At 44.9% G+C, this 14555-nt stretch overlaps 1 protein-coding gene across 6 annotated transcripts in view; it reads left to right on the top strand.

Moving 5' to 3' along the window:
- The window catches only part of LOC143836169 (receptor-type tyrosine-protein phosphatase V-like), an 82654-nt gene extending 74721 nt beyond the window's left edge, over positions 1-7933 (top strand). For all 6 annotated transcript variants that reach the window (XM_077335100.1, XM_077335103.1, XM_077335102.1 and 3 more), the window contains 6 exons: positions 150-226; positions 2406-2540; positions 3741-3863; positions 5460-5617; positions 5770-5908; positions 7426-7933. In XM_077335100.1, coding sequence (XP_077191215.1) covers positions 150-226; positions 2406-2540; positions 3741-3863; positions 5460-5617; positions 5770-5908; positions 7426-7485 — 692 coding nt within the window. In that variant the 3' untranslated portion in view covers positions 7486-7933. The remainder of the gene's footprint in view (positions 1-149; positions 227-2405; positions 2541-3740; positions 3864-5459; positions 5618-5769; positions 5909-7425) is intronic.
- The last annotated feature ends 6622 nt before the right edge of the window (positions 7934-14555 follow it).

Consider the following 14555-nt stretch of genomic DNA (forward strand, 5'->3'; position numbering starts at 1 on the left):
TTCACAGTGCCTGCATAGAATGTCTTCATAATTTTCTCTTCCACATCACAATTCCTTACTGGCTCTCAGCTTTTCCCTTATTCCTAGGGCTGAGCTGAGCCTGATATTCTATGTTAAACCTGCACAGTTACACAATGGGTATTTTGCAGATGATCATGCCAAAGTGAAGTTCTCAGCGCTGGATCGGGATCCCTTCTCAGACCTCTCACATGTTTGGTTCATCCCTGTGAGTTCCTTCTACATTATGTTTTCTCTGTTTCTGAGCCTCCCAATAGTTTATGATGCACGTTGTACCCTTGTGGTAGGAATCGCTTTTATTTTTGACTGTCCAGTCACATCTCATTTATGACGACCCCGTAGGGTTTTCAAGGCAAGTTACTTCAGGGATGGTTTGCCATTACCTGCCTCCATGTCAAAACCTTGGGGCCTTTTCGCACAGGGATCTTTGTTGCAAATTGTTTGCGGAATGAAAAATCGCCATTTAAAATAGTGGAATTCGTCGTTTTGCACACCTGGCTTTGTAGTGGAATCAGTTGCGTTTTTTAGCGTTTCCCACAGGCTTCCGGTCTCGGCAGAAATCGCTAGAAAGGAAGCGCTATTGCCAAGCTCGTCCCGCCCCTGGCCGTCAAGCAGCCAATGGGCAGCCGTTAGCATGCTCCCAAACAGCCGCTTTCCCTTTAAGAAAGGTTTTTTTAAAAAAAAACAGACCCATAGCAACGAATCTGTGTAGATTCGTTGCTACGGAGAGACCCATCCAGCTGCCTAATGTGAGCTGTCGTTTGATTGTATGATCGTTTGCACGCTGCCTCGAGTGATAAAAAAAAATCCCCCCCCCCTTCTCACGGGCTCGATTTTCGGCTGAATTAATGTGTAAAAAATAAAGGGACTTTATTTCAGCAAACGGGCTTTTAAGTGGTTTGTGCTTAGTGACTAAAGGTGGAGGAATGAAGCCAGGGAAGCCTCTAAACAGAAAGAGGCTCGCCGGTGCGTTTATCCCCGCTCGCTCCGAGAAAAAAAAATGGCGATCGCTTCGCCGGAAGCTCAGAGAAGAGAGCCAGGGGGAGGGGCTTTGAAGAACCAGCAACAATGGTAACGCACAGGTCTTTAGCGCTAGTGTTGCAGATTGGTTGCAGGAGTGTATCGCTATCCGGAGGGTGAATCCACTTTTCTGGATTCCCCTGAAAGCGCTAAAACGAAGCGCTTATTGCTGATCGGTTTCAGGAGTGTTGCAGATTGTCTACGACGTCGTGGGTAATGCCAAATTAGTAGCGTTTTCAATTAGCAACCATTGTGCTATTTTTAAGCCGTGGGAAATGGCCCTTGGTATTCCTAGAGGTTTCCCATCCAAATGAGTCAGCCCTGCTTAGCTTCTCAAATCAGATGAGATCAGGCTAGCCTGAGCATCCAGGTCAGGGAGAAACCACTTACTCATGTCAAATGTACACATATCCCCCTGACTTAGCTTTCACGTTGGCATAACACACATATGTTAAAATACTTCTGTGCTTAATATTATTAATCAATATGTTGTAGCATTCTGCTCAAGAATAACTCCGTTGCTGTTGGATGGGGAATAGGATTAGATAAGGGTCAATCCGTAAGTCAACATTTCCATTGTAAACATAGGAAAATGTGTGGAAATGCAGTACTCAGACATACAAATGACACAACGGGGATGTTTTGAATATGGATTTCAAAAATTAAACTCATATTTGTAAACTGAGTCACAAACTTGCAAATGTTAAAGCGTGTTACTCAACATTAGTTGAAATGATTGCACAAATACCAAACCAATTTATAACAGTTGGCTGTCAGCACTGTAAAGTATATTATATGAACCAGAAGAATGTCATTGTTCCAAAATGGCAAACACTATTTTTTTCCCATTGTCAGAAAAATATGCCAGACAAACAAGCACTACTGATGATAATTAGATGTTAAAATATGGTCGGCTGTACCCAAAGGCCCCTAGACTGGCATATCAATGCTAGCTGATATTCTTTGCCCACTCCACAGAAGAGAAATATGTGAAAGAAGCCCCTGCCCATCAAAACGCAGAGAGCATGGCAATTGCGTCCAAGTCCACAGCATCTCCCCTCCTCAATCAATCCAAGAGCAGCATGCTGACAATATCTTTGTGACAGGCAGAGCTTGCGTCCTGAGGTGGGGATCTGAGCAGAGCATTGTTAAGCCTATGCTACAACAATATTTGTACTCCCCTTTGGTTGTTTATACAATATGTGCAAAGTGCTCTTTCTGTGGGGTTCCCATCATCAGAGTGCATTGCTAAGACTGTACAATATGAGGCCAGAAAGATATGGCATTATGTCATGCCCCCCATCATCTGTGCTACAGGTGTCGTGATTACGTTTATATAGTTTTTGCTTTCTTTTGGTTTTTTTCAGGGCTGCAACTCAGCCAAGGATTATATAGCTATTGAAGGACCTGACAAACTAGCCCTGGAGGAGTTCTGGGGGCTGATCTGGGAATATGGAGTCCACACCATCATTACTTTAACATCTGGGCAGACAAGCAGCCTGGTAAGCCAGTTGTTATGCAGATACACAGAGTGATGGAAACAGACCGAGCATTCGAGCATTCGGGAGTTCAACAGAATAGAGTTATGGGAGGAGTTCAATTGGATATGTAGAACTGTGAGGAAAGTTTAACTCATGTAATTAAAAGAAGATGTTTTTTTGTACCCCGCTTTTTACTACCCAAAGGAATTTCAAAGTGGCTTACTATCACAGACATCTTGTGAAGTAGGTGAGGCTGAGAGAACTGTGACTAGCTCAAGGTCACCCAGCTGGCTGCAGGTGGAGACAGAGTGGGGAATTAAACCCGGTTCTCCAGATTAGAAGTCACCACTCTGAACTACTACACCAGGCTGAACAAAGTTTGATTCCAATGGCACCTCTAAGACCCATAAGGTTTTATTCAAAGTATATAAGCTTTTTGTGTGCATGACCATGTAAACCTATATATATATATATATATCTATATAGACACAGCTAACTTTCATTTCAGGGTATCTGAAGAAGTGTGCCTGCACAATAAAGCCTACAACCAGAAATAAATTTTGTTGTTCTTAAAGGTGCCATTTGATTCCAACCTTGTTCTGCTGCTTTAGATCAACATGGCTTCTCACCTGAAGCTATCTTCATGTCATTATGGTCATGTGGAATACACTTTCCATAAACCCCATGTGGCTGGGGGAGTGCAGCCACACAGGTAAGGCTGCTTTGCAGGATGCGTTCCCACCCAGTCACTGCCTTCCTTGCCATCTAGGTCCCATTTCCATGGGAAAGACTCACACAAAGCAGCCTAGCCCCACACATAGGTAGATCACATTGCAGTAACACTGTGGGGGGAAATACAGAAGTGTTTTCCATGGTGCTAGTATAATGGTGCTTAAAAAGGCCCGTAACTCCTTCCATTATCCTTTGCCCCCCTGGAAATGTTACTGAAATCTAAGTCTCAGAAATACTTGTATGGAAAATTTAATGTCAGAACCAACTGTTCATATGGATTTTGCTGCATGTTGGTGTGCAATTTTCTTTTTGCATCCTCCTTTTAATAGTGAAAGAGGCTGCGTTCTTCTTTAAGCCAGGTATGATTTGCCAGTTCCTTCACAGATGGCTCTCTGCTAGGCAGAGTCATTCTAAATGACCTGCAATAGTTGTGCTGTCGGGCCCAGAGGTGGATGAAACAATAACCTTGCAGTCCCTGCTTTTGTGTAGGCTCCAGATGACACCTGCTGGCCTTCTGAGGGTGAACCTGTCTGCACAGAGATGCTGACCATACAACAAGGCCCTGAGAAAAGCGTCTCAGGGTGGCCGTGCATTCAGCTCCGACTGAAATGTGTACGTGAGTTGGTGGGGGGATGTGTACATGAGAATGGGGAAGGAACATGTAGTGTCAAGCAGTGCATAAAATGGAGACCAACCACTAGCAGACCCAGGGAGAAATGGAATTTCAATCATTTAAAAAAGAGTTAATTAAGGAGATTGATTTCTTCTCTGGGTCTCCCCCGCCCCCCCAACACTAGTCTCCCTATCAACATTTCCTGTAAGCCAGGGGTAGTGAAACTGCGGCTCTCCAGATGTCCATAGACTACAATCCCCATGAGCCCCTGCCAGCAAATGCTGGCAGGGGCTCATGGGAATTGTAGTCCATGGACATCTGGAGGGCCGCTGTTTCACTACCCTCGCTGTAGGCAATGAGGAAGTGCCTAAAATGAAAGGATGTTGCATGGCTTTTGTCCACTAACAGTTTTCAGTGGATGTTTCAGAGAATGGATTTCACTCAGGGTCAGAGCCTGATTACTATCTTTGTCCTTGGAAGGGCAAGTAAATATAGAATTCAGGGGGTAGGGAAGCACCCCCTCAACCTTATTAGAAGGGATGAGAATATGACATATGTACGAAGGCTGCAAAATGGGCACAAAACACAGCCGCCTGAACCTGTTTCTTCGGTCATCACATCCCTACCAGCTGGTTTCTCACTAGATCAGCAGATTCAGTAGTCAATAGAAATGCACCCAGAGCAGAAAGGAATGAATTGGGGGGAACTTGTGCCCTGGAGGGGCAGTTCAGCAGGAATCCATCAACCACCCTAACAAGCTGCTGGAAATAGTCATGTTTTTAGATCCTGAGTGCTATGTATGAGTGTGTCGCATTCAATAGCTGCTGTACAGCTGGTGCTAGTAAAAGGCCAGTGCCTTGCATGGGGGATTTCAAATCCTGCTAAGAAATCTCCTTGATGAAAGGCCAGATTATCTATGTATCTTTTGCACATACATGCACTTTAGTTCCTAGTGAGCCACAGAGATCAAATGCCCCACAGACGGCGGGTGCCTGGAAAACAAATACTTGAAGATAACTCGTGCTTGCTGGCCGAACTCCGTGTACCTGTTCATTCCCAAATCAATCTCCATCTCATACTTACAACACCCTTCCATATTCATTTGAGGCTGAGGAAACTCTAGCTAGCAAGGAAAAGTAGCAAATAACTGGAAGTTGGAGGACGAGAGATACCGTTAGTAGGCCTTATCAGAAACTGGTGCCAGGGATTAATAGAGTGGCTATGTAGGACACACTGGTGTGTTCCCAATCTTCTAACTCAGAGGTAGTCAAACTGCAGCCCTCCAGATGTCCATGACCTACAATTCGCATTCGCTGGCAGGGGCTCATGGGAATTGTAGTCCATGGACATCTGGAGGGTCGCAGTTTGACTACCCCTGTTCTAGCTGCCTGGGAAGAGACAAGAACGAAGTAGCTTGGTATTAATTCCCAGTTTGTTACTTGCTGCTCCAGTCATGAAAGCCCCTCCTGGCCGAGGAGTCTTTTTTCAACTAGAGTGGTTCTTTTGTTGGCAGAGGAGCCTCTTAAGTGGGAGGAGATGTCCATTAGCCTGGCGGAATGCTTCAAAATTTGCAACCTCTGCCCTTGCTTTGCCAGGAGAAGAAAGCCAAAGAGAGGGTGCTGCAGCGCTTCCTTTTCCCATTGTGGGCAGGAGAGGAGCAGCCAGCCCCCAAGGTCCTGGTGGGCTTCCTTACCATCATCAGGCAGCTGGTGCCACATCGGAAGAGAAGCAGCCCCTTGGTCCTTCATTGCAGGTAGGCTTTGGCCCCACCATCGGCAGTGCATGGCTCTTGGCTGAGGAAGCATGAAGTCCTCAGAGTGGATACAGGTGAAAGATGGCTCTGTGAGAATTCCCTGTTCTACAAGACCAACCTGCTGACCCCTGCTGGGTCTTGTCTTTTTCCAGTTCGGGAGGCGTGGGTCAGATGGGCATGCTGATTGCCTTGGACACCTTGCTGCAGCAGATGAAAGGAGAAAAAAGTGTGGATGTGTATGGAGTTGTCTTGAGGCTGGTGAGGAGCTGCTGTCTGATGATGCCGACACTGGTATGTATGGATTGAACCTGGGACCTTGTGCATGTCAAGCAGAGGGCCATGACCCCTCCCATAACGTATCAATATGCAGCAAACAGTAAGGAAATTAACAGGATCTTTCAGAACCTTATAAAGAATTTTGCTGCAGCATAACCGTCTGTGGGCCAAAGTCTGCTTTGTCAGAAAATAAGGGAAATTGATGCTGCTGTTCATTTTTAAACACCTAAGCAATTCCAGATGTGTGTTCTAGTGCAAGAAGGAAGAAACCAAGGACCAAAAAAGCTATGGACCAATAAATATGCTCCTTACTTGCAAGGTAGCTGCCTTGTTTTTTACATCAGCAGATTTTCCTGATGTTTGAGACTCATACATAGTGTCGCTAGAAGTCCATTGGTCTAGTCCCATACATAACCCCACATTGACTTCTACATGAAATGCCATTTACATTACATAGCTTTTATATATAGGTCACCCAACAGTAATGAGTGCACATATATGCAAGTACTCAGGAAGGGGGGAGGCATAATAAATTGCACATCAGCATAAGAACATAAGAGCCCTGCTGGGTCAGACCATCTAATCCAGAACCCTGTTTCACAAACCAGCCAATCAGTGCCTTGACGGGCCAAGGAACAGTGTACAGAGGCCAAGGCTTGCTAGCTTCTTCCGTCATGTCACAGCTTACTTATGGTGACCCCGTGGGGTTTTCAAGGCAAGAGATGGTTAGAGATAGTTTGACATTGCCTGCCTGTGCAGAAGTTAGTTGCTTGTAAATATGGAGGTTTCCTTTGGTCGCCATGGCTAATAGCCATTGATGGACTGGCTCTGTCTATTCTTCTTGTAAAGTCATCTATGCTTGTGGCCATCATTATGTACACTGGCAGTGAACTCTACAATGTAATTACTCACTGGGTAAAGATTATCTTTTTTTAATCTATTGCCTGACAACTTCATTGATTGCACCCAAATATTAGTATTATGGGACAGGTAGAGGTTCTGTGAATCCCCTCCCTCCATCGCATCCATAATGTTATAAACATAAAGTGAAAAGTCACGGACTCTTAATCATGGAGTCTTCAACCTTATGTTGCAGTTTCCCCCCAGTTCTGCAATATCCTTTTTGAGATACAGTGACCAGAACTGTCCATATCATTGTCCCCACTGGAGCAGCAGGGAAGAGGTCTTAGTGGGTTGGAGTGTTTTCCATACTACAACATACTCCCTAAGCACAGAACTCCCTAGCATTGCTTTATAGAGGCCTCCTGGAGATGAAGCATATGGTTTTTTCTAGAGATCAATTTGCTGAGCCATAGAGATGCTCACCGAATTGTGGCTTGTTACCAATGCTTATGGTAACAAAATTATGGTAACAAAATGCTTATGGCTTACAAAATTTGATTTGTATGTTATATTTTACTGTAACCCACCCTGAGTCCCTGGTGGAAGGCTGGGCTAAGGATGGTGGATTTATTTAAATAAATAAACAAATAAATAAGGCACCTCAAAACTTTTTCTCTTTCTCTCTCTAGGATAAGTACATGTATCTGTATGAGTGCATTCGTGACACCCTCACGCAGAAACCAGTCTAGGGCCATAACAGGACCTGGCCTTCAGTTTCTCTGAGACAATGGGAGAGCCCAGAGACAAGCAACGACACACTGGGATTGTGAGCATGGACTGAATTCCCAAGCTCTCCTACAGTAATGGGTAGCTGTCCCAGGGAACTTGCTCTGAGCCCATGTGCAGGAGGTGGAATAATGGGAGAGAATAACAGGAGCCTGGGACGCTGCTGCCTCCTAAGAACAAGGGACTTATGCCTGCATTTGGCAAACTGCATCACCCCATGGCAAGAACAACGCACCTTTCGTTGAGGATGCATGGCTGGCAAGAAAAAGTCAGCCCACGTTTTCCTGACCCCTATTTGACAGCCTTGGAATGCTGGGATCCACAGCACTCCCAGAGACAGCATTTGTGGCCAGACTGATAATGGAATCCACATGTCTGAGAAAGCCATTACCAAAGCCCGAGGTATATCTACATTCTGTGCAGTTGTCCTGAATAACTTGTGCAGTACTAGAGGGTTTGAAGGGGGGAGGGAGGGATAGATGTCACTGGAGAAAGTGCAGAAAAGTGACTTAAAAGCAAGGACCTCTTTTTTGCAAAAGCACAACTAAAATGAGCATGGATCATCTTCTGAGTGCAATACATGAACAAATGACAGTTTTTCGACAAAGATGACTGCAGAACACAAGCACGGATTTATTTTTTTAATGTGGAGCAAAAAAGATTACCAGAGGAAAATGTTGAATCAGAATCAGAGGGGCCATTTTGCCTTGTTTGTGACATTCCCCTCAGAACATGCAGTTACCCTCTGAGGGAAACAAAGTGCTTAGCTAAGTGAATTGTTGCCTTGATCATTATCTTCTTGAGGACAGTTCCCTTGATCCATATAACATATACTGCTTCGAGCAAGAACTCCTCACTGCCAGAGAAAACTGATAGGGCCCAAAGTAAATCACCAACATTCTCTATTTCCCATTTTTACTTCTGATACCCAAGTCAGCTCCTGAATTCCCTGTGTTACCGTGTCATGCCTGCAGGGCACGTTTAAGGCCTACAACTGGATCACCTCTAGAGCTGGACTCAAGGAAAGTACCCCACCTGTCCTGCCCTGTACCAGGCTCTGCATCTAGGTCTATTTTTCCTTCTGTTGAAGGACAGAGGGTGTCTTCTCATCTCAAATAATTCTTCAGGATGTTTGACCCCCTCCACTTGTACACTTCTTCCTTTGAACTAATCCAACCCAATCTTCTTTTTTGGGGAGGGGGGGGGTCTACATTTGAATAAATTAACACATTTCTTAAAATGGAAGTGTGCAAAATCCAAATAAATGTGGTGTTAAAATGGGAATAAGTTACCCAAGGTTCTCTGAAAGAGAGAAGAAAAGCGAGGAATTTTTTTAAAGTATTAAATTATTTTTAAAGTGAAATAGTTGCATTCTTTCCTTCCAGTTGTTTTGATTTTCTTTTGCTGCTGTTCAAAATATTACCATAGAAAGCCTTCAGCCATACCGCCCTGAACACACCTGATCTCGTCTGATCTTGGATGCTAAGCAGGGTTGGGCCTCCTTAGTGCTTGGAGTACCATAGAAAAGCTAAAGATATATGATTGGTGTTCCACTAGAGGGCAGTACTAGAGTTTGGTTTAGGGATTCTATTTACAAAAATCAGGTACTTAAAGATAGATTCAAGTGAATAGCGGTGTTGGTCTGAAGTGGCACAACAAAACTTAGCACTTTTAAGACCAACAAAGATTTTTTCAAAGTTTGAGCTTTTGTGTGCAGTATGCATGCTCATGAAAACTCTCGCCTTGAATAAATCTTTGTTGGTCTTAAAGGTGCCATTGGACTCAAATTTTCTTCAGGTACTTAAAGAAAAGGGATAGAAAGCCAGATGATTTTGAAGATAGAACCATACTTTACATGTAGTTCCTGTTTTTTCCCCCCATAGTTCTTTTGAAAAAGAGTGTAGCTGCACTAGAAATGCAATCTAAGGCAGGAGCTTGAAAGAATAAAGAGCTATTTTTGTCCCCCTGACAATATTTTCTCACAGAAAAAGCCTCTTCTCTCAGGTGCATTTACTGCTGCTTTTTAGGGGAAACTGGACTGGAGGATATTTATGGGAACTCATTGGGAAGTCATTGCCTTTTTACATTTGGTGCATCTTCAAGTCTATTTTGTACCCAGCACCAGACAATTCAAGGCTACAGCTAGGGTTGCCCACCTGCTGGAGACCTTCCACTATTACAATTGATCTCCAAATGACCAATATAAGTTCCTCTGGACAAAATGACTGCAATCAAGTACATTAGTAAATTCATATATTAATGATTAAAACTTCCACAAATCCAAGTTAGAGATTAATTAAAGACCTAGCCCAAACCTTTAGGTCTTGATACTACCTGAAATTGTAACCCATGAAGCAACAGGCTTAGATGCCTCTAAGAAACCTGCACCTTTCTCAATAGACACTCTCTTACGCTTCTCCTCACTTATTTTAACTTATTAGAGGCAGAAAACAATGCAGGAAACTTGAAATACATAACAGGAAATTATGTTCTTAGATGGTCCCTGAACACTTCCTTGAGATACCTGCAGCTCCATATACTACTGGCACACCTGCTTCTGCTTGGGGCACACCATAATCAGTAGCTTAATGAATGGGGATCTCCTGAGTAGGGATGGGCATGAACCAGTTCAGAAACTAAAGTTCGTCACAAACTCTGGTCAATTCATGGTTTGCAAAATGATGATGACGAAGCAACAGGCACGAACATTCCACAAACTTTCCTGTAGTTCATGGCAGTTCATGAATGGATATATGTCCAAACAGATTGTCTCTGCTCAAACTGTTTGCAAAACTTCAAAGCAACAGTAGGGGTGGAATTCTCCAGCCTTGGAAACACCAAGAGGAGCCTTCCAAAATTTAACAGGCACTGCCGGCTGCCAATAACAGAGCTCTTATTCTGCTCTGTGGAATCAGAATGCTATATATGAGCTCAGCTCTGCAGCTTCTCCTCTGTTGGCTGTTGGCAGTTAGAGACAGAGAGAGGCAGGGAATTTAGTTAAAGGAGAACACATTCAACATTCCTGTTTGAGAACACCTCTCCCCTGCTGGAGTTTGGATGTTAGGTGCACTCAGGGATCTGAGCCACCCCATTCCTCTGCTCATACTTAGCAGTGAGGCTTAGCTATTGGGTGCCTTTGCTGATAACCCACATCTTACACCCTCCTGATGATTGTGAACTCCTTTCTCCTGCTGGGGTTTGAGTGGATTCAGGGCTCATCGTCACATTCTGAGGTCAGGAGAGATAACAGCCTTGTGCATCCAATAGTCCAATAAATTGGCAATGGACTCAGGGGACTTGGCAAGGTACTCCCTCGCTATCATCTCTGCTGAATCCTTTGCCATTGCACACGTGACATCCCTACCTCTGCTGACCTCCCAGCTCACTATCAACAAACAGTAGTGGAGCTTATCCCTGGCTGGGCTCTTTGAGGCAGAGGCCACATCTCTTGGCCCATAGCCTCCACACTTTTCTGCAGAGCTAATGCTTCTGTGGCAAGACCTCTGCATTCAGGAAGCAATGCTATCTTACCTGTGGGTCACAGTTATAGCTAGAAAACAAGGAACATCTGTGTGAGGGGGCTACCAAGTAAATTAACAAAAAGCTCTCAATTTTTTCTCTTCTTTGGAGTCTAGCCAGAATGACTTCTGGGTTTTATTTTGCTTTCAAGGATATTTTCTCAGTGACTAAGACTGCTAGATGATACAAAATAATACAAATTAGCTGATAGCAAGATTATATATACAAAGTATGTATAAGGTACTATAACTTAGTTTGGCCAAACGTTCTTTTGAATTAATTTCAATCCATTGGTTCTGGTCTGACCCCCTGGGGCCACAAAAAACAACTCTGCTCCATCTTCTCTATGACAGCCCTTCAAGTATTTAAAGATGGTTATCATATCACATCTTAGTCGCCTTCTCTCCAGGCTAAACAGACCAAGCTCCCTTAACCTTTCCTTCTACGACTCGTCTCAAAAACCCTCACCATCTTTGTAGCCCTCCTCTGGACATGCCGCAGTTTCTCTACATCTTTCTTCAGCTGTGGTGCCCAAAACTGAACACATTACTCCACGTGAGGCTGAACCAGAGTGGAGTAAAGTGGTAACATCACCTTGCATAATTTGGACACTATGCTTTTAATACAACCCAAAATCCCATTTGCCTATTTAGCTGACTCATGTTCACTGTATGGTCTACTAAGACACCCTGATTCTTTTCACACATACTGCTGCCAAGAGAAGTCTCACCCATCCTACAGTTATGCATTCGATTTTTTCTACCTAATAGCAGATCTTTACATTTTTCATTATTAAAATTAATTTTATTCATTTTAGCTCAGTTTTCCAGCCTGTCAAGATCATCCTTTATCCTAATTCTGTCTGGTGTGTTTGTTACCCATCCCAGGTTAGTATCTGCAAATTTAACAAGAATACCCTCTATTCCCTCATCCAAATAATTTATGAATATGTTGAACAACACAAAGCCCAGGACAGATCCCTGAGGCACTCCACTTGTCACTCTTCTCCAAGAATCACAGAATCATAGGGCCATTTCGCACGGGGATCTTTGTTGCAAATTGGTCACTGAATGAAAAATCGCCATTTAAAATAGTGGAATTCATCGTTTTGCATACCTGGCTTTGTAGTGGAATCAGTTGCGTTTTTTAGCGTTTCCCACAGGCTTCCGGTCTCGGCAGAAATCGCTAGAAAGGAAGCGTTATTGCCAAGCTCGTCCCCCCCCTGGCCGTCAAGCAGCCAATGGGCAGCCGTTAGCATGCTCCCAAACAGCCCCTTTCCCTTTAAGAAAGGCTTTTTAAAAAAAAAACACACCCATTGTAACGAATCTGAGTAGATTCGTTGCAATGTAGAGACCCATCCAGCTGCCTGGGGTGTTTGAGCTGTAGTTTGATTGTTTGATCGTTAACACGCTGGCTCCGTTTGATTGTTTGATCGTTAACACGCTGGCTCCGAGTGAGAAAAAAAAAATCCCCCCCCTCTCACGGCCCGATTTTCGGCTGAATGGAATGTGTGAAACTGAAGGTCACTTAGTGACTGAAGGGGAGGGACTGAAGCCGGGGAAGCCTCTGTTTGAGCTGTCATTTGAACGTGGCCATGCTGCCTCCGAGTGGAAAAAGAAAATCCCCCCTCCCCCCCCCCCACGGGCGCGATTTTCAGCCGAAACAGTGTGAAAAATAAAGGGAAAATACATCAGCAAACGGGCTTCTGCGGGCTTCTTGTGCTTAGTGACTAAACTGCTCTGAGGAGGGACTGCAGCCTGGGAAGCCTCACTGGCTAAACCGAGGCTGGCCGGTGCGTTTATCCCCGCTCGCTCGGGGAAAAAAAAATGGCGATCGCTTCGCCGGAAGTTTGGAGGAGAGAGCCAGGGGGAGGGACTTTGAAGAACCAGCAACAATGGTAACGCACAGGTCTTTAGCGCTACTGTTGCAGATTGGTTGCAGGAGTGTATCGCTATCCGGAGGGTGAATCCACTTTTCTGGATTCCCCTGAAAGCGCCACAACGAAGCGCTTTTGGCGGGTCGGTTTCAGGATTGTTGCAGATTGTCTACGACGTCGTGGGTTATGGCAAATTAGTAGCGTTTCCAATTAGCAACCATTGTGCTATTTTGAAGCCGTGCGAAATGGCCCATAGAGTTGGAAGGGACCATACAGGCCATCTAGTCCAACCCCCTGCTCAACGCAGGATCAGCCCAAAGCATCCTAAAGCATCCAAGAAAAGTATGATGAACCATTTACAAGCACCCATTGGGTGCAATCTGTCAAGTAGTTCTCGATCCACCTAACAGTAATAGAATCCATGCCACATTTTACCATATGGAACTTTATCAAAGGCCTTGGGGTGTGTGAATGCTTCCTGGGCTGTCCATGTAGCTCTCTTGACCTCTTAGCAGCCTTTCTCAACTTTTTAACCATTGAGAAACCCCTGAAACACTCTTCAGTCTTTGAGAAAACCCAGAAGTGGCATGATAGTGCAGAATATGGTTGGGAAGCAGAGCTACATATATGCCTACCTGAGTCCCCTCACCTTCCCACCTCCTCCAGGTCCATCACTGGCCATTTTGGGAGTGGGTCATACCACCCAATAAATGCTTAACAAATGTTAAAAATATATTTAAAATATATTAACTACCACCCATTGTGGAAACCCTTCCAGGGCCATCAAGAAAACCCAGGTATAGAATCATAGAGTTGGAAGGGGCCATACCAGGCCATCTAGTCCGACCCCCTGCTCAACGCAGGATCAGCCCAAAGCATCCTAAAGCAAAACCCTGGTTGAGAAAGCCTGTCTTAGAGGGTGGCTTGCCTTGATGTCCTGAGTGCAGAAAGCCTTCATTGGAGGGGCTTCCTGCTCCCCCTCCACGTCTCCCTGCTGTGAGGGAGTGGGCCTCTTCTTCCTTTTGCTGGCCACCACTCTTTCCTCTGGCAGTTACATAGATGGCCAGTAACATAGATGGGTAGGTGCCTCCAGAAGATGAAGGAGGACAAATGTTGGGAGGCTGTGCCTCTCAGGCACTCCGCCACACAGGAGTCACTGGGGAGGGTGCAGACATGTTTTCCAAACTGTGGCCTTCCCCTCTCCCATCTTCTGAATCACTGCTGTCAGAGAGCCCTTCTCTGCACAGAGTGTTAGCAATTCTTTTGCCTCTGTGTAGAGCCCCCAGGAGGAGGTCCCTGGTGTTGCCCTGCTAGGGCCAGGCTCCAGTGGGCTTCAAAATGGGTTTGGTGACCAGGGACAGGGAGCTGTGGTTTGCAGGCAGTAGAGGACTTCTCCCCCCCCCCCAATCCCTTTTGAGTTTGATGCTTCCTGCTGTACCCATCATTTCCCCAGAAGGCACCTTCCTAGTTGTACCTTCTTTGAGGGGGATGTAACTTTCACCCAAACTCGGAGGGCAGGAAGAGGAGAGTCAGTTGGAGATCCTGTTAGTTTGGTGACTCTGGAATGCTGAACAGGGGCTTGTTCTACCATGTCACAAATGTCACAAACCTCACCAGTTTGTTTAGCATCTAAAAATT

The sequence above is a fragment of the Paroedura picta genome, chromosome 4, assembly GCF_049243985.1.
Source record: "Paroedura picta isolate Pp20150507F chromosome 4, Ppicta_v3.0, whole genome shotgun sequence".
NCBI classification, from domain to species: domain Eukaryota; kingdom Metazoa; phylum Chordata; class Lepidosauria; order Squamata; family Gekkonidae; genus Paroedura; species Paroedura picta.